Below are 19845 nucleotides of genomic sequence, written 5' to 3'. Positions count from 1 at the left end.
TCCCTTTATGAAACATGATGTCAGAGTTTTGTTATGATTAATTAAAATTGGGCCATTAAAAGTAAGAAATTATAATCAGGAATGCACTTTTTCCAATAATGGTCCAAAGTCTGCAGGTTCTTGATACTTGTCTGCTTCTGACATTGTTGTGCTAAAAAGCACTGTTAAAGAAGCGTTTGTCCTGAGTGCACATGTATTGTTTGTCCAAGGACTTTCATGTGGTAGTATTGCTATTGTTGTGCTAAAAGAACTATCAGTGTCACACATAAACTGATTATATTTGAAGAATGGTTTAATAGCCTGCAAATGGTAAGTCCCTGCTACTTGTCTGCCTCTTATAAACCATTATGCTAAAAGGCACTGTTAAAGGTACAACAATTTTCTCCAAATCCATTAAGATTTTCACCATCTTTAATAAAGGTGATTCAATTTTTGTTTGGATTCCAACAAACTTTTGAATACACAGGTATTTTTAAATTTGCATTATTAGTCAAAGTCTGCAGCACCTGCTAATGTTAGGTTGTTTGTTAAAACATATTCTATTGATAATGCATAGCAAATATAGCATCTTTCTCACATTTATTGTCACATTGTGTAAAGAGCTGGGCAACAGAAATGTTTTTGTGTCAGTTGGTAGAAAGTATCTAAATTAAAACAAATTCAAATGTACAAACATGTAAGCAATGCATATTTACAGGTATATAGAATGTAATATCAATGTTGTCTACAATATATTTATGTAATCATAACCTGTATACATTTATAAAGTTTATGTACATGTAATATAAAACAATAAGACCAAGCCCTTAATATAAAAGGTTTCAAACATTTATGGTCACGTTGCGCAAAGGTCATTTGGTAGAAAGTGAACGCTGCTTAAAAGTATATAAAATAAAATACAGCAAAGTAAAAACTACAAATTGTAAAATGTATGTACATATATAATCTCACAACATAGAAGTACACAATGGCAATATTCATAAATAAAGGCATATGTAGCTCTATATAACACCAAGTAATAAATAAAGAAAAAATAGTTAATTAAAAATGAAAGTTGTTAGTCCACATTTGAACAGTAAAACAAAAGGTACACATAATGCTACCTAATGCTGTTGTCAAGCAGCAACAGTGCAAGAAAGCAAAAAAGAGGAAAAAAGTACAACATCATGAACAGAAGTTCAAACAAATTATACACCTAAAAACAAAAACACATTTTTTTTGCTGACAGTCTGTTCACATCGTCTCTATCCTTACCGGCTGGTCTTTGTCTTGATATTCATAGACCAACATCTGCATTTGTCTTTTGAACCTCTTTTGACAAGTGAAACATGAACAAAAGTTAAAATAAACAAACAAACAGTTTGCTGACAGTGTGTTCACTCTGTGATCATTGAGTCTCCCTCCTTTCAAGCTGGTCTTTGTCTTGATATTCATAGACCAACATTTGTATTTGTCTTTTGGCCATCTTGCGTAACACAGGACTTTGGATTTCACGTAGGTCGGATGCAATCTGCTGAGCAAAAGTGGCCTCCAAATCATTTCCTTGGTTAAAGCCAGCCATTACGGTGGCTGACATCTCTCTAAACACAGCGATCGCCTCCACTTCAGTGTCCAAGTTCGAAGCTGATCTCTTTTTGCCCCGATGTGGTTTACGATGTGGAGTTGTCTGCCGTGGTACACTCTTAGAGTCCGGAATGTTTTCAGACGTATCTGAAAAACTTCCAACTTCATAAGCGAACTCCTGGCATACATCGACATCAGTTGGCCTCTGCCCAACATCTGGCTGTTCTGGAGTAAGCTGTAAAGATGGAGAAAACTAAATACAAAATGTTCTTTTTAACATGAAACATTTATATATAAAAGTATTGGTCACCCACTGAATGTACTTACGTTCAAACTACTTTTACTGAGCATCGGGGTGTAATGTCTCCTTAAGAACTCCAAATTGTCCAGGAGCCAGCGTTGTTTGGATGTTAGAGGTTTGCCACCGCTGCCACTTGGCCGTGGCTTCAGAAGCCTGGAGTACTGTGTCCTTAATGACCCTGCCCTCTGTTTAACATCTTCGACTGAAGAAATTTTTTAAAAATTTGTAAGATTAAAAGCACAAAAATACCACCTGTGGATATACAGTTGAAGTCAGCAGTTTACATACACTTAGGTTGAAGTCATTAAAACTCATTTTTTTTAACCACTCCACAGATTTCATATTAGCAAACTATAGTTTTGGCAAGTCATTTAGGACATCTACTTTGTGCATGACAAGTCATTTTTCCAACAATTATTAACAGACAGATTTTCACTTTTAATTGACTATATCACAGTTCCAGTGGGTCAGAAGTGTACATACACTAAGTTAACTGTGCCTTTAAGCAGCTTGGAAAATTCCAGAAAATTAAGTCAAGCCAATTAGCTTCTGAGAGGAGGTGTACTGAATCGGAGGTGTACCTGTGGATGTATTTTAAGGTCTACCTTCAAACTCAGTGCCTCTTTGCTTGACATCATGGGAAAATCTAAAGAAATCAGCCAAGAAATTGTGGACCTCCACAAGTCTGGTTCATCCAAATGCCTGAAGGTACCACGTTCATCTGTACAAACAATAGTACTCAAGTATAAACACCATGTTACCACACAGCCATCTTACCGCTCAGGAAGGAGATGCATTCTGTCTCCTAGAGATGAATGTAGTTTGGTGTGAAAAGTGCAAATCAATCCCAGAACAACACCAAAGAACTTTGTGAAGATGCTGGAGGAAACAGGTGGACAAGTATCTATATCCACAGTAAAACGAGTCCTATATCGACATAACCTGAAAGGTTGCTCAGCAAGGAAGAAGCCACTGCTCCAAAACGCCATAAAAAAGCCAGACTACAGTTTGCAAGTGTACATGGGGACAAAGATTTTACTTTTTGGAGAAATGTCCTCTGGTCTGATGAAACTAAAATTTAACTGTTTGGCCATAATGACTATAGTTATGTTTTGAGGAAAAAGGGTGAGGCTTGCAAGCCGAAGAACATCATCCCAACCATGAAGCATGGGGGTGGCAGCATCATGATGTGGGGGTGCTTTGCTGCAGGAGGGACTTGTGCACTACACAAAATAGATGGTATTATGATAAAGGAAGATTGTGTGGATATATTGAAGCAACATCTCAAGACATCAGCCAGGAAGTTAAAGCATGGTCACAAATGGGTCTTCCAAATGGACAATGACCCCAAGCATACCTCCAAAGTTGTGGTAAAATGGCTTAAGGACAACAAAATCAAAGTATTGGAGTGGCCATCACAAAGCCCTGACCTCAATATGATAGAAAATTTGTGGGTAGAACTGAAAAAGCGCGTGTGAGCAAGGAGGCCTACAAACCTGACTCAGTTACACCAGTTCAGTCTGGAGGCATGGACCAAAATTCCAGAAACTTATTGTGAGAAGCTTGTGGAAGGCTACCCAAAACGTTTGACCCAAGTTAAACTATTTAAAGGCAATGCTTCCAAATACTAACAAAGTGTATGTAAACTCACTGGGAATGTGATGATAAAAATAAAAACATTTTCTCTACTATTATTCTGACATTTCAAAATCTTAAAATAAAGTAGTGATCCTAACTGACCTAAGACAGGGAATGTTTTCTACGATTAAATGTCAGGAATTGTGAAAAACTGAGTTTAAATGTATTTGGCTAAGGTGTCTGTAAACTTCTGACTGTATGACCATAAACATACAGAGCAACAACAGCAGAACAACAACTTTATAGGAGAAAAGCACACTGAAAAAAGTGGTACCTGCAGCTGTTTCTAAAAGGATATATTTCTATTTGATCCAACACATTTACATTACTTTCGTCGATGGTATATTTTGTCAGGTTCATTTAAAACAATTTTGACCCGACTTATACCAGTAAACCAGATGTTACCACATGAAACACTATTTTTTACAGTGTACCAGGACTATGACCAATACAAATGAAACCGGTCGATAAACATTTACAGTATCGTGTGCCTTATCACTGCAGAAATATTATATGAAATAACGACCTCGCTATTCTATAATCGTTAATGTATAAACGGTTCCTTACCAGCGGGATGAAGTTAGTTTTATGTTCAATATTCATTGGATGCAGTGTTGGGTGTAATCCGATTACAAAATAATCTGTAATCTAAATACTATTTAGTAAAAAAAAAAAAAAAAAAGCAGTGTAATGCATTACATTTTAAACTCTTGTAATCAGATTACAGTTACTGACTTTCAATTAATTTAATTACTTAAGTACATTACAGGGTTATGCTTATTTCTAATATATTATTTTTGTAGAATACATGAATTACGGCACCATATCGAGTCATTGTGAAGGTGAAATGTGATGTGATGAGTGTATGAATTGTGTTTAACAATGAACAAGGAAGAAATATAGACTATTTTGAATTTGTCGAGCGGAAAAGTGTTTTAGAAAGTAACTTAAATATAAAGTAATTAATAATGTATTAACTTTTTCAATTAAGTAATTAGTAATGTAATATGATTACAATTTTAGATTACATTTAACTTTTTTTATTTAAATAAACAGTTATTTGTAGTGGATTACTATTTTTCAGTAACTTTTAAGCAAAAGCTCAGATGGCCTTTCATTGCCTACATAAGGGACCATCTAAAAATTCCACTCACAGCGGTAAAACACTGGCAGCATCCAAGCATTCAATCAACTGGCAATTATATATAATTATTATGATGATAAATGATAAATTATGATGCCTAATATTATATATATATATATATATATATATATATATATATATATATATATATATACACACACACACATACCGATCAGCCACAACATTAAAACCACCTGCCTAATGTTGTGTAGGTCCCCCTCATGCCACCAAATCAGCACCAACCAGCATCTCAGAATAGCATTCTAAGATGATATTCTTCTCACCACAATTGTACAGAGCAGTTATCTGAGTTACCGTAGATTTTGTCAGTTCAAACCAGTCCGGCCATTCTCTGTTGACCTCTCTCATCAACAAGGCTTTTCCATACACAGAAATGCCACTCACTGGTTTTTGGCACCATTCGGAGTAAATTCTAGAGACTGTTGTGTGTGAAAATCCCAGGAGATCAGCAGTTACAGAAATACTCAAACCAGCCCGTCTGGCACCAACAATCATGCCACAGTCCAAATCACTGAGATCACATTTATTTCCCCATTCTAATGGTTGATGTGAACATAATCTGAAGCTCCTGACCCATATCTGCTGATTTTATGCACTGCTGCCTCACAATTGGCTGATTAGATAATCGCATGGATGATTGTTGGTGCCAGATGGGCTGGTTTGAGTACTTCTATCACTGATGATCTCCTGGGATTTTCACACACAACAGTCTCTAGAATTTACTCAGAATGGTGCTAAAAACAAAAAACATCCAGTGAGCGGCAGTTCTGCGGATGGAAACGTCTTGTTGATGAGAGAGGTCAACAGAGAATGGTCAGACTGGTTCGAACTGACAAAGTCTACGGTAACTCAGATAACCACTCTGTACAACTGAGGTGAGAAGAATAGCATCTAGGAATGCTATTCTGAGATGCGGATTGGTGCTGTTTTGGCAGCACGAGGGGGACCAACACAATATTAGACAGGTGGTTTTAATGTTGTGGCTGATCAGTGTGTGTTATATATATATATATATATATATATATATATACACACACACTGTGAAATGACTGATAGACTGGATAGACTGACTTACATGTCATATTTTTCCAATATGTACAATTATATGTATATTTGTATAGTTTTCAATTATTTTAGGAAAACAAATCCAACAAAATGTTACTTTCAAATTCTAAATGTTGTAGTTGGCTCCTGGTAAAAAGGACTGACTTACTAAAGGTGAGATTTTGCCAATAGCTCCCCATATACGGTTATAACAATAAATTACAATAGGAAAAAACATAACAAAAATGTATCTATATGTTGTTTTCACATACCAAAGGTTGTAGTAAGTTCCTTGTGCACAGACTGACTGACTACAAGTGCAATTGTTCCTATATGTCTAATTATATGTATACAGTATTCAATTATTTATCAATGTTGTGAACATTGTAGTAGGCTCACAGTGGAATGACAGATTTGCTATAGGTCAACAGCTGGGCACTTGAAGCCTACAGCCTTTAGAATATGCCAGTGCCATTTAGGTGAATTCTGTCGATTTTGTTTTTAATCACTGAATACTGAACCTTTATAATACCACATGCTGGCAAAATTTTACCTGTAGTTAAGTCAGTCTACTAACCAAAACCTTAACTCAAACCTGAATGGGAAAATATAATTTTGGTAATTTTTTTTTCTGAAATAATGAAAGACTGTATCCATATAATTAGATATACATGGCAAATATATATATATATATATTTATATATATAATATCTGTACTGTATATTCATATGTACAGCTGTCACACTGGCAGTACACACACACAATTTGCACGTGTGTGTGTGTGTGTGTGTTAGGATAGATCTTGTAGATCTGTTGAATTAATGATCAGACGCCAGTGACGTTATAGCGCAGTGTGTGGAGTTTTCAGAGGGTCCCTTGCGTTATCTTGGCGAATATCGAATTTAAAAGCAACTCTACCCCGCTTTCCTTACCTGGTATATTTAGTTCTGCTGCGATCTCCAACCATTTCTTCTCTTTCAGTGGTCTGTCATGATATAACATATCGGATATGTCATACAAATAGGCATAGTGGCTCCAAAGAGCAATGAGCCTCTCCTCCATATGCACCGTCCACACGCGCTTTCCTTTAGATGCCATTATTTTTCTTCTTAAAAATATTTCCCTTCTGTCCTCTGAAACACTTCTACGTGACTAAAGTACGTCTGGTCTGCTATGAGGAGTCTCTGATCTCACGACGAACGGTCTTGTTATGTGCGAACTCCTGCGACAAGACGAGACTAGTCCCAGACGCTACGACACTTTTCAAAACAGTTTGATATCTAGGTGTCTTGTCGGCACAGTGCGCACACCTGACGACGAGCTTGCGAATAATTCAGAGTAACTGTGCGCCGGTGTAGTTGATACACCCAGTCTGCGATCAATCCTGCAGTGTTCACACTAGCACGACGAAAATAAGTCTGTGAGTCGCAGGGCGCCGCCTGCACGTTCTGCAGTGTATGCTTGGCTCAATCAGCCTCCAAAGGGCACATCGAAGGCAGAACAACTATGGCAGCCATGTTGAAGGGTCGTTCTTATTCTTCTTTTTTGGCCATTCACCCCTAAGGAGTATTACCGCCACCTTCTGTACATTATACGTCCTGCATTGGTGGTGAATCTGCGATGATTGTTGGGATGCAACACTCCGCCCTACCCCCCATAACTGCCAGAGTTGAATTCAGTTCTGTATGCCCCAGTCTTAATCTAGATAATATCACCTCTTCCCTTCTGTTCCCTCCAATACATTGTATCCTCCCCATAGACTGTATGATACTACAGAACCCCCTACCTGTGCTGCTGCTTGCCCACCTTTCTTTCCATTTGTTTAGGCTACTAATTTTCAGTTTATTACAGATTTAGCCTCATTCCTCCCCATGGATACTTTAACATCCACCATCCTTTTATCTAATGCTTTTTTAACTAGTTTATCATCAACTTTATTCCCTATTACCCCAATGTGTGCCGGCACCCAACAGAAATACACCATATTACACCAACTTCAACCTTTTTAGGGCCAAATGAAGAATCCAAGCAAATTACCACCTTACATGGTTTAACCTGTTTAACCCATTGCAGCCCTACTATTAAAGCACTTAATTACGCAGAATATACAGACAGTTTATTAGATTACTTCAGGACTGTCTGTATTTTACATTCAGGGACAAACATGCCTATTCCAACCATTCGACTGATTGGTTCTTTAGATCCATCTGTATACACCTATAAGACTGAATAACATTTCTCACTCAGAAAAGCACTTACCTCTCTTCTGATACAGGGCCGTCCTTTGGGCGGTGCAACCCAAAACTGTTGCCCCCCAATACTTTTATATTCCCATCAATCCTCCATAATTATGTGGGTACAGTGAATGTTCACCGCTCCTTGTAAATTCACCCAGTATGTTACAGCTAATGGCATCACTCCCATTTATGATATTTCTGCCTCCTCTATCTCTCTCAATTTGATTTCCGAGCACCCCGGTTCAAACAATAAGGCTGGGCACAGAAATGCATCTATTCTTCCACAAAAAACCTCTTCAGACATGTTTTGTAAGTTCTGTTCTCTGGTTTGTCGGCAGCTGTGTTGTGTTCTGTCGCTGTGGCAGACCTGTTTTTAGATAAACAAAACAAGTTTTTGCTTGAATGTCCCATCTCGTGAGCGGGTGCAGCCTAATTGCTGCTCTTGTGCACTCTCATAAACGCACACAGGACAGCAACGGTCAGTCAAGAGTTTCACTAAATAATACATTAAATTGTTCGTTTCACACCCAACTTTATCGTTTGCTTTCAGAACAAGACATGAGTCTCATACAATAATTTTTTAGACTTCTGTGTTAGACTTTTCCATCCTTCTGAAGATTGAAGAGGTAGTCACCATAAACTGACATTGTATGACATCACTGAGCACAAAAGCTTTTCACAATTTCTCCCTCTGTGTTAGGAAAAAGAAAGAAAGTCATATAAGGGTTATAACAACACATGAGTGAGTAAACAATAACTGAATTTTCATTTTATGTAAACTATCTCTTTAATTGCATTTATAGGGGATGATCTTATTGCTCCACAGCATATTCTTAAGGCTGTGTATGATATCCAGTTTCTTCAAAACTGACTTAGCTGCTGCGCCAAATACAATGCAACCATAATCTATAACGTATTAGAGCTCGGTATGTATGTAGCAATGAACTATTATTAGCTCCCCAGTCATAACTGTACACAGGCAATTAAGTTCTAAGTTGTCTTTATCTTTTGAATTTCTCAAGCTTGTTGTTGTATTGGACAACCTGCATATGCTGCACTATGTCCTCCCTCACATTTGCACATCGCACTCTTCCTTTGCACTTTTCCCCTCTGCTTTTTAAACCTGCTTCAGAGCAGACTATCTTTCCACCTGCTAGTTACTGCATTTTTTAAAATCTTTTCTTTCTGCTTCTCATCCTTATATTTAATCAATACCCTTCCATTTCTAAGACAGGATGGTGCTTTTAACATTCCTATTTTTTTCTCAATTGCCTTTGATAGTTTAACATGATGCATTTGTTGTTCTGCTTGCTTGACAAAACTGATAATTACTTCGATTTCTTTTTTATCTACCTCATTTACCAATCCATTTCTTGCATTCCTAGATTTAGTACTTACTATATTTGTTCACATTCAGATTCATCACCCATGCTTTTTTTCCTTTTATTATAGTGTGCTTCCTGAAACTCCATATCTTGGTAGTGGCAGCCGTGTGATCCTCAGCCTTGAAGGATCGTTACAAACCGAAGTGCTCATAAATAGCTGCTTCGAAGGGCCCTTCAAAACGAAAGTTTCCTTAGGGTTTGGCAAACCTGCAAATTTATGACGTAAAGTGTCCAGATAAATCTACAGGTTTCCCCAGTGTAATGTAAATAAAAACCTGTTGCAGTCGCAAACGCACTCTGTTTCTATGAACATTTAACTCTGTGGTTTATAAAAGCTTTTATTATTATAATGAACTATTTAAAACATTTGAAACCTCTTCAGTCTGTTTGAAACTGGTTACTGCTTGATCAGTAATTCTAATAAATGGGTTAAAAATAAATTAAATATACACAGTAGCATTTTATTTATTTACTAATTAAACATATACTGTACATTTATTTACTAGTTCATTTTTATTAAAGAAAGAGTTCACCCCAAAATGAAAATTCTCTCACATTTATGAAATCCCAGATGTGTGACTTTTTTTCTTCTACTGAACACAAATGAAGATTTTAAGAATAATATTTCAGCTCTGTAAGTTCATACAATGCAAGTGAATGGTGACCAGAAATTTGAAGCTCATAAAGCACATAAAGGCAGCATAAAAGTTATCAATATGACTTTGTGGCTTCAATGTTTTGACATCATCAGCCCTCCATTCATTTATAGATGTTTGTATTGATCATAGTCTGTAGATGGCACAGCGTTATTTGTTTTGTTAGTTTCCTGTATTGGCAAGTTGGGTTAGTGATCGGAAAGATTATCTGCAGTCTTTGAAGCCAGGTGATGCAGTTGCGTTCTCCCAGCTGCGCAAACAGCAAACATGAAAGGAAACGACTTGCTGACGACGACACAGCTTAAAGCCCAAAGTATATTTCAGTTGGATGGAAACGCTGAGCGTCCTTGTACAGGACGAGAAACTCAAATATCGTCATCAGCAAAGTGCACGAGCACTGAACGTGCACAGCCCGATTTTTCTAACCACGCATCTTTGAACGCACAGAAACTCTAATATCATGTTTTGTGTGAATATCCCCAACACTCTGTATGGGATATGTGATTGTTATCATATTTCTAAAATATCTTAAATACGCGCCTTTATTGAAGGTGCACTCAGCGATTCCTGAGAAACACTGTTGATATTCGAACTCAACTGCCAAAACAAACACACCCCTCCTTCAGTGCTCCTTTGGAAGCTCCACCCTCGACTTATCATAATACTTCTTTTTTAGTTTAAATTCGTCTGACCTTTTTCTCTTGGTCTGTTTCTCAGCCATTTGTCCTCCTTAGAGTTTAGAAAGTTCGCATCAGCCAGGTTTGCCATCACTCTTCTAATTAATTTCCCTCTCGCTCTGCCCCCACCCCCCATCCTGTGCACGTGCAAGAACCACCCCCTGTTGCTGATTGGCTGGAGTAGTGTTGTGTGGATCAGTCCGATCCACTTTGTTTTTGTCTCATTTACAGATCCAGGGCTGTGTACAAATACTAGAATTTTTTTTCAGCCCACCCAGAGAATGGACAGCTAGCAGACTGTGAGGAAATATTTGCAGAATTTGACAAAAAGTGTATTGGATTAGAATTACTGAGTGCAGTTTTAATCTATAAATGGATGGGAAAAAACACAGCTTTTGGTGGGAATTCAATAATAGGTACATTGGGTAACTTGTTCATCATATTCTTTTACATTTAAAAGCAACAATTTAAATTACATACATTTTATCAGCAACAAAGCACATGAAAGCGAATCACATGATATCTTTGATCTCATGGCAGCTGATCTACTACGAGATGTGAGAACTGTCTGACTTGACAGCACTAATTTCACTAGTAAGTATTGTATTGCGATATTATTACAATATTGTAAGAGTTTCCATGTATGCTGGACTCTTGTTGACTGCCTTACCTACATCATGTCAAATTAATCTATTAAAAAAAAATAATAATAATAATTAAAACTTTAACTTTGCAAATAAATTCACAAATGGGCAGAATTTACATTTGTCTACATATCAAATTTCAAAAGATGATGAGAAACATATTCAGTCATGTGTGTCTACACCTTTGACTGGTAGTGTATTATAATATATTCTGGAAAATCAGTACAGCTCAAGTATTTAAATAGTTGTATATTTTCTTTATTTTACTCATACTATATTACATGTTATTCTAATTATTTCATTAGTTTTTCCAGCCCTGTTTGTACTTCATATCCTCTGGGGTATTAAAAAAGTCTTAATAACATAGAATGTTAATGTATCATATAATGAATGTTTTGAGTTGCAGACATTTTTAAGGAAAAGGAAAGGAGACAATCACTGTTTCTTACTCTCTCCAGATTCCTCAGTCCTCTTCTTGCAAATCGAAGCATACCAACTGAGGAAATGCAGCTGCTGCTTCTGTCTTTGGAAGGAAACATCTTTCATTAAGTTTGCATCTGAAACACAATGGGAACTCCCTGCTTGTTATGGGTCACCAGAGAAACAACCACTCACTGCCAAAAAACGTAGCCACAAAGACGACAGCAACAGAATTTAGGTCAATAAGAGGCATGGAGCTAATGAGCACTGCTGAAACGCAGCTGATAAAGTTGACAAAACTGTAAAATTCAGGATCTGGTTTACAAACAACGAGAGTAGTTGTGTGTAATGGGGGAGTGTATGTTGGACAGCTATGGTGAGGATGGTTTTCAAAGTTGTGAAGGGTTTGACGATTGGTCCACCTTCAGCTCTCCGGGCTGGGAAGAACCCCAGCAAGATGACAACAGCTTTTCAGACTGGGCTGGATTTCAGCAAAATAGCAAGAAAGAGGAAGAATTATCAACCATACCTGTGACAGAAACAAGAACTTTTGAGCTTCCAGAAAACGTACGTTCTAAGTTTATTGTTTATAACATATACTTTCTGATGGGTTTGTCTATGTTGAATGTTATTGGGGTACTGCTACTGTACTGAAGGCTGCAATTATTTACAGGTTGAAAATGGCAACAAGGTAAATCCCCAGTTAATTTTCCATGAGTGTTTATGTGTTGAGGCAGCAAAGAAGGAAGCTGTCATGATGGAAATCCCTACACTGTCCCAAATGCTCCAGAGAGAAACAGACATACCCTCTCAGTCTGCAGCAATAACAAGGTACAAGTATATAGATTTTGATACCATAATGAAATTCATTGCACATAGTTTCCACTCAAGTGTCTTAAAAGGGTTTCCGTGCTTCTTTCCCCATCTATATTTCACACTAGTAGTCAGCATTCACAGTACATAATTTTTGTTCAATTTATTAACATGCACATGCCTATATGGACATCTGTCGGTGTGTAGCCACTGTCATTATAAGCTCTGATTGTAATGCATTCAAACCACTTTGCACAATAAAATGCTGTGGGTTTTTGTTCAAGCTCTGCACTCAAGCCTGTTTTAAATGATGAAGTGCAAACAGAGTTGTCAAAAGTGTCTGTTTCTCTCTCCCTCTTCAACATCAGCGAAGCTGCCAATTTCTGGTGTCGTTTACAGTCTGGATCAAAAACTCTGAGACTATCAAGCCCCAAACCCCAATTACACTCCCATGAAGTACTGCTCAAAACCCTCCAGCTCAGACATCCTGACATGAGCACTGCCTCACAGGTGGGTGAAACGTATCTACTCGTCTTTAATGGTACCTATGGTGCATATGTGCTGCACAACATCTGGTTAAAGCGGAAGTGTGTAATTTCTGCGCCACCAAGCGGAATTGCAAAAATAAACATGGTTTTCAAACAGCTTTCTGAATACGACCCTGTCTGCTGTTGATCGAACAAACAGATAGTTTCGCCTCAACTCCCAACACCATTGGTTGAGTCAGTGTTGTTGTGTCAGGCTGAACTGGTCCATAAATCAAACAAAGGAGTTTTTATAGCGCCACAGAGACACAGTGTTTACAGTTTTCAAGAAAATGAACATATGAATGGCTTACTAATAGTTGTCTCATAATTTTAAGCTGGGCTAGGAGAAAGTATTTTAAAGGGATAGTTCACCCAAAAAATTTAAATTCTCTCTTCATTTATTCACCTTCATGCCATCCCAGATGTGAATAAATTTTTCTTCTGCAGAACATACATGACGATTTTTAGAAGAATATCTCAGCTCTGTAGGTCCACACAATGCAAGTGAATGGTGGCCAGAACTTTGAAGCTCCGAAAATCACATAAGTAATCCTTACGGTGGTTTAATATATGTCTTCTGAAGCGATGCAATCACTTTGGTTGAGAAACAGATCAATATTTAAGTACTCTTAAACTATATATCTCCGTCTTTTCCACATTCTTATTTTGTTATTGGTGATTCACATTCTTCATGCATATGGAGGAGAATTTATAGTAAAAAATTACTTCAATATTTATCTGTTTCTCACCTATACCTATCATATCGCTTCTGAAGATATGGATTTAACCACTGGAGTCATAAGGATTAAATTTATGCTGCCTTTATGTAATTTTTGGAGCTTGAAAGTTCTGGTCACCATTCACTTGAATTGTACTGACCTACAGAACTGATATATTCTTCTAAAAATCTTAATTTGTGTTCTGCAGAAGAAAGAAAGTCATACATATCTGGGATGGCATGGTGAGTAAATGATGAGATAATTTTCATTTTTGGGTGAACTGTCCCTTTAAAACCGAAAAAGTTACACACTTCAGCTTTAACATTCAGCTTCAGAAAATGTGTTATCTATTGGCCTAAATTGATTTTTGTCTGTTCTATGGCTGCGAAGTATGACTGTATACTATGTGATGATAGAAATGTGTCAACCACACCTTGCCACAATAATATCAAATCAAATTTTTCTGGAGTCACAGGTATGCATACGTATATAATTTGTTTTACAACAGCTTTGAATGTGGCTCATCTAGTCAGAATTTATTATCGGAACTGTTCATTTATGATTAGTCTTTTGTTTTTAACTCAATGTGAAGCTGTTTTTGCACAATTACCAGAATTATCATGCATTTGTTATGAATATTTTAATCTTTTGGTTTGTGTCCATCAAGTTACAAATAAAAAGAGAAATGCTGTAAAGTACCTTTAATAAGTATTTAACTCTGTATTATCCAAAAATTTGCATTATCTTATGGTTATGTAGTATATAAACCATTTTTCAGTGAATTTCCAGCAAAAATTACTAAATTACTTTTGATTATACCACCCACCCCAATTCTGTTCCATTGTGAGGTTGAAGAAGTGACTTTATAAACCAAACCAATACATATATTGTGTTTGTGATTGTGTTTGTGATTGTTATTTTGTGTCTAAGGGACAAATCTAACTTTCTAAGGTAGTGCTGTTAAAATAAATTAACTTTCCATTTTTCCAGAGCATTACTCTTTCTGATCTTGAACTAGAAGAGCCTGAAGACCATCCTGGAGTTCTTATTCAAACCAAGGTTAGTTTATGTATACAATAGACCCTTCACTAAGCCCACCTTAAAAGCGCTTCTGATCAGTCCTATTTTAGCAACTGTTGCTGTCCACTATTTCTCTGCCAAGCACTTGCTGTTTTCCCACGAGAGTCTATGGGAGTAAAGTGTGTACGAGTAGTTTTATGCAGAATTTTATAGGAATTATCTAAAAAATGCAAAGAAATGTTGTCGGTGGGACGCTTGTAATAGTGACACAATGCGCCTAGAGAGGATCCATGCAGTGTTTTATCTTTCTTTTTTTTTAAATCTTTAAATAAATCTTGAGAAGAGCATAATATGAATTACACTGTGTCAGTCCTCGTTCCCAAATTAACTTGTATAACATCAGCAAGGACACTTACAATTGTTCCAAGGTAAATTAAAGCTAATAACTTAATTCAGGTCTTAATAAAGGCGATAGTAAATAAAGAGTTCAAAGCATCATAGTGAGTGTTTTATAAGATGTTATAAGCAGTTCTGTTCACTTACACTAATGTTATCAGGTCTGGAATTGCCATCAAATTTTGCTTTACTCTTTTCAAGTGACTATGATAATCATTTGCCTCGATTCTAATTCACAGTCTCCACAGTTTTCAATCAAATTACTGTGTAATTTAACAATTTCCATTACAAAAAACATCAGATAAATGTGCTTTAAAAGGCCACTCTATATTCCAGCCCATGTGAGAAGATTATCAATTCAGTTTTTGAGAATATTTTGCCAAAAAATGCGCAGTTCACAGCAATATCCCATTTGTTCCAAGGGGAAGTTCTACAAAGCTTGTCAGAGCGAGCAACAGTAACCAAGGGGGGGCAGAGATTAGCGAAGGGTCAATTCACAGACAGATAGATAGCATACTTCATGCATAAAGAGGAAAAGAATTCCAATTCAAATGCAAGCAATATAAAGGTTCATTGACTTCTTAACATTTTTCTGTATATAGCTAATGCCAATATCGAACTGTCGGAATGCACCAGGATTCCTTTATCAGATCTCACGCCAGTGGCTCAGCCAGTACACCACGAAGCTGCTCCCCTACCAGAACACGAAAGACCCTCTCCAGTAAATAAAGATTACATTTACACATGCACACTATCAGAGAACTATACCTACTGACCATAGTCATGTCGATGCACACTACTTTAAAAGACTGAATCATAAACTTACTGTATTACAGCCTGCTCTGATCAAATACATACACGTAAATGAGCACAGATAAGTTCTTCTGAAGTAAACACTTTCACAAATAAATCCAGGAAAAGCCTGTTACAAAGAGACTCTGAAAATGCATAGGGCTGAACTGCTATGCACACTAGCACAGGAAACAATTCCTTACATACTTGAAGTATACACTTTGATCAGATCTAAGATAAAGAGGAGGCTGTTACATTACACCATAGACAACAGAGTATGTGCCTAACAAGATCAAAATCACTGTAAACTCACAAATACAGGAAGCTAACACAGCCATATACAGATGAATATATTGTATTATCTGCTGCTGTCTTAACCTTTGTGCAACCTTTGGGACATTTTTATCTTTTTCATTTTTTTTTTCAATCATTTTGGCTGTGTTAATGCCAACGGCATACATTTTGCCAAAGGTGTGCATTTTTGGGGGAATTTCGATATTTCAAACTTAGTTCCTATAATACATCTATAATACACTGTGTACATAAAATAGTTACACTCAGGACCTTCAGGACAAAAATGTCCCCATTGAAACCCATTAAAACTGCAATATTTGATCCCAGTGCCATTAAAGCATATAAAATCATGAATTCTATGATATTATGCTTTCATTCCAGAGCCCTGGCTTAAAATTTGTAAAAAATAATATTTTCCGCCATTTTTCTCATGTTTAGCCTATGGAGCAAATACATGCTTTTTTCCTATTTTCTGTTTGCTGTATTATAGAGCACTGCAGGCCAACTGAATAAATGATGCAGCTAAAATTGTATGGGTGTGTTGGTATGGATGCTAGAGTGTGTTTTGTATGTGTGTATTGAGAAATTTGTGTGTGTGTGTGTGTGTGTGTGTATGTGTGTGTGTAAAAAACAACATTGGCATTATGTAAACAAACCGGCATTTAAAGGTTGAAATCCTGAAAATTAATGAATATTGTAAGTTATTATCAGGATTGATGTTGGTTAAAAAATCTAAGTCTGTGAAAGTGGAAAATAATATTAATATATAATATTTTTATGGCAGTTTTTTTGACGTGGACATTTTTGTCCTCTAAGGTCCTGAGTGAGTTTTTTTTTTTAATCTGACACTGCACAAAAAATAATAATGCATCAAAATCAATGTTGTTGCTAATCATTGACATATACCAGACTGATAATAAAATTAAATAAAAAATCCCCTTAGCATTTAGTTTATTATATTTTTTTTATTGACGCACAAGGGTTAAGCTCATAGCTTACTGTTCTTAAATGCTACATTAATTTTATGTGTGTACAGATATCTGAAATGTTTTAATGTCTTTAGTAAATTTATGAATATAAAGTTCAATTATTTTAAATACTACACATCAGGGTGAGTTATTTGTCTTCAAAAAGGACTGAAAAAATAATTAAACTCAATTTAATAAAAAGAAATGGTTATTTTCTATGACATTAGCCACTTTTCCACTATCGGGCCAAATGAGGGCATGCTAGTACGTGCCAGGGCCAGTTGCTTTTCTACTGTCACTTCCGGGGCTTCATCATGCCTCCTTTGGGCTTTCTCAGAGCCTTTGGCCTGCCGTCTACCCTTGGGCCAAAAAGGCCAACTGGGGACCAAACAACCCCTGAGGCAGGGTAGTGTCAAAGGTGGAGTTTCGCTGAGTCAGGTCAGAGGATCAGCACCAAGATACTCATTTCCCAATTTTTCATATAGCTTACCAGCTTACCTCAACAGATCAACTGAGAATAGAGAGTTGTCAGTTGACGAAACCAGGGCTTTTCGGAATATTTGGGCTGATGAAAATGTGCAACGTCAGATATACGGCGACATTATTAAAGGAATAGTTCACCCCAATATTTAAATTATCTCATTATTTACTCACCCTTATGCCATCCTGGATGTGTATGACTTTCTTTCTTCAGCAGAACACAAATTAAGATTTTAAGAAGAATATCTCAACTCTTTTGGTCCATACAATGCAAGTGAATGGGTGAAAATTTTGAAGCTCCAAAAATCACATAAGTCCACACAAAAGTAATCCACAAGACTCCAGTGGTTAAATTAATGTCTTCAAAAGCAATATGATAGGTGTGGTTGAGAAACAGATCAATATTTAAGTCTTGCTCAGTCAATCTCCACTTTAACTTTCACATTCTTCTTCTTGTATTTTTGGTGATTCACATTCTTCATGCAAATGCCCCCTGCTGGGCAGGGAGAAGAATTTCTAGCAAAAATGGACCCACATCTATAACTTCTAAAGATATGGATTTAACCACTGGAATCATATGGATTACTTTTATGCTGCCTTTATTGGCTGTTTGGAGCATCAACATTTTGGCACCCATTCACTTGCATTGTATGGACCTACAGAGCTGAAATATTTTTATAAAAATCTTAATTTGTGTTCTGCAGAACAAAGAAAGTCACACATCTGGGATTGCATGAGGGTGAGTAAATGAGGAGAGAATTTTCATTTTTGGGTGAACTATCCCTTTAAGTAAATTGTCGCCAAACTTGCCTAGTTGTCTATCCAGCACACAATGGTACAGGTTCGGGGAAAATTTAAAAAAATTGCAGGGACAGTACAAAGCTGTGAAAATGCACAGTGATCAAAGCGGTGCCCAAAGGAAGAAATTTCCATGGTTTTAAATATGGAAGGTGTGCTGGAACATCGTCCTGCTGTTAGTGGGGAGACCACTCTGGACACTATGGCCATTACAGTTGGTAAGTTGTCAGCTTGAACTTATCTTGCTAGCTATTCGATATAAACTCAATATTCTCAATTACTGGATAACATGTGTATTTGATTTGTGTGTGTGCTAGATGATTCATCATCTCTGAGTGCTTTCCTGGAGTCAGAAGTAGATGAGGGACCTTGTACGGCTCCACTGAGAACACCTGGTACATCCCTACAGTTATCAAGATTGCAGAAAATAATAATCTAATGTCTTTTCAATTCATTTAATTGATTGTAGTAAATAATTATGCCTCAATGTTTGTTTATTGAAAAGAGACCTGCCACTCCACAATTCCTAATCAGAGGGGTCACATCACATAACACAAAGGACCAGACCAGGTATTGTGGAGTTTAATTTACTTGATATAGATGTAACAAACCGTATAGTTTGCATTTAGAATCCAATCAGACATTTTATAGGTGAACTTAGAAAATATCCTGGATGTTACGCTTCATTGATTTCTGTGTTTTTTCACAGAGTGTCGCAAACACTGGGTTTCCAGTTTGGCGACCAGCGAGTTTTTGCAGTGCATGAGGGAGATGACAGCAACACATGAAACAAGATTGGGAGTTGAGGCATGAGGAGATGAATAGAGAGATGGTGATGAGGCAAAAGGAGTTGGAACATGAGGCAAGACTTTGATGAGAGGAGATGGCATGTAGAGAGAAGGAAACAGAGGCTTTTATCTTCAAAAATTTGGCTTCACCCATTCTCCCTTGGACATAGATTGGCAGGCATTGTTCCAATGTTTCTTGTATGCCTTGATTGGCATTTAATCTAAATAGTTTTCTTACAAGCACATGTTTTGTTTTCTGTGATGGTAAATGGTCAGCACTTACATAGTGCCTTTTTTAACCTTAGCGGTTCCAAAGCGCTTTACACTGTGACTCATTCACCCATTCACACACACACACCAATGATGGCAGAGCTGCCATGCACGCCTTGGGAGCAACTTAGGGTTCAGTATCTTGCCCAAGGACACTTCAGCATGTGGAGTCATGTGGGCTGGGAATCAAACTGCTAATCCTGCAATTAGTGGCCAACCCGCTCTACCACCTGAGACATTAGGCACATTC

The 19845-nt window shown here is 37.0% G+C and overlaps 2 protein-coding genes across 2 annotated transcripts; one reads left to right on the top strand and one right to left on the bottom strand.

Annotated features, from left to right (window-relative positions):
- Positions 1–562: 562 nt before the first annotated feature.
- On the bottom strand, positions 563–7244 carry LOC127455507 (uncharacterized). Its single transcript, XM_051723463.1, has 3 exons — positions 6644–7244; positions 1891–2066; positions 563–1798 (listed from the first exon to the last, which is right to left on the bottom strand). Exons 1-3 carry the CDS (start codon positions 6807–6809, stop codon positions 1388–1390), a joined length of 753 nt encoding a protein of 250 aa, XP_051579423.1. The 5' UTR covers positions 6810–7244; the 3' UTR covers positions 563–1387.
- A 4714-nt stretch (positions 7245–11958) lies between these two features.
- On the top strand, positions 11959–19765 carry si:dkey-229e3.2 (uncharacterized). Its single transcript, XM_051723108.1, has 8 exons — positions 11959–12297; positions 12404–12561; positions 12912–13053; positions 14780–14848; positions 15808–15926; positions 18855–18932; positions 19043–19107; positions 19247–19765. The coding sequence occupies exons 1-6, from the start codon at positions 12079–12081 to the stop codon at positions 18856–18858; spliced, it is 711 nt and encodes a 236-aa protein (XP_051579068.1). The 5' UTR covers positions 11959–12078; the 3' UTR covers positions 18859–18932; positions 19043–19107; positions 19247–19765.
- The last annotated feature ends 80 nt before the right edge of the window (positions 19766–19845 follow it).

Source organism: Myxocyprinus asiaticus, chromosome 17 (assembly GCF_019703515.2).
Source record: "Myxocyprinus asiaticus isolate MX2 ecotype Aquarium Trade chromosome 17, UBuf_Myxa_2, whole genome shotgun sequence".
NCBI lineage: Eukaryota > Metazoa > Chordata > Actinopteri > Cypriniformes > Catostomidae > Myxocyprinus > Myxocyprinus asiaticus.
This window is presented reverse-complemented; position numbering and strand designations above follow the sequence as displayed.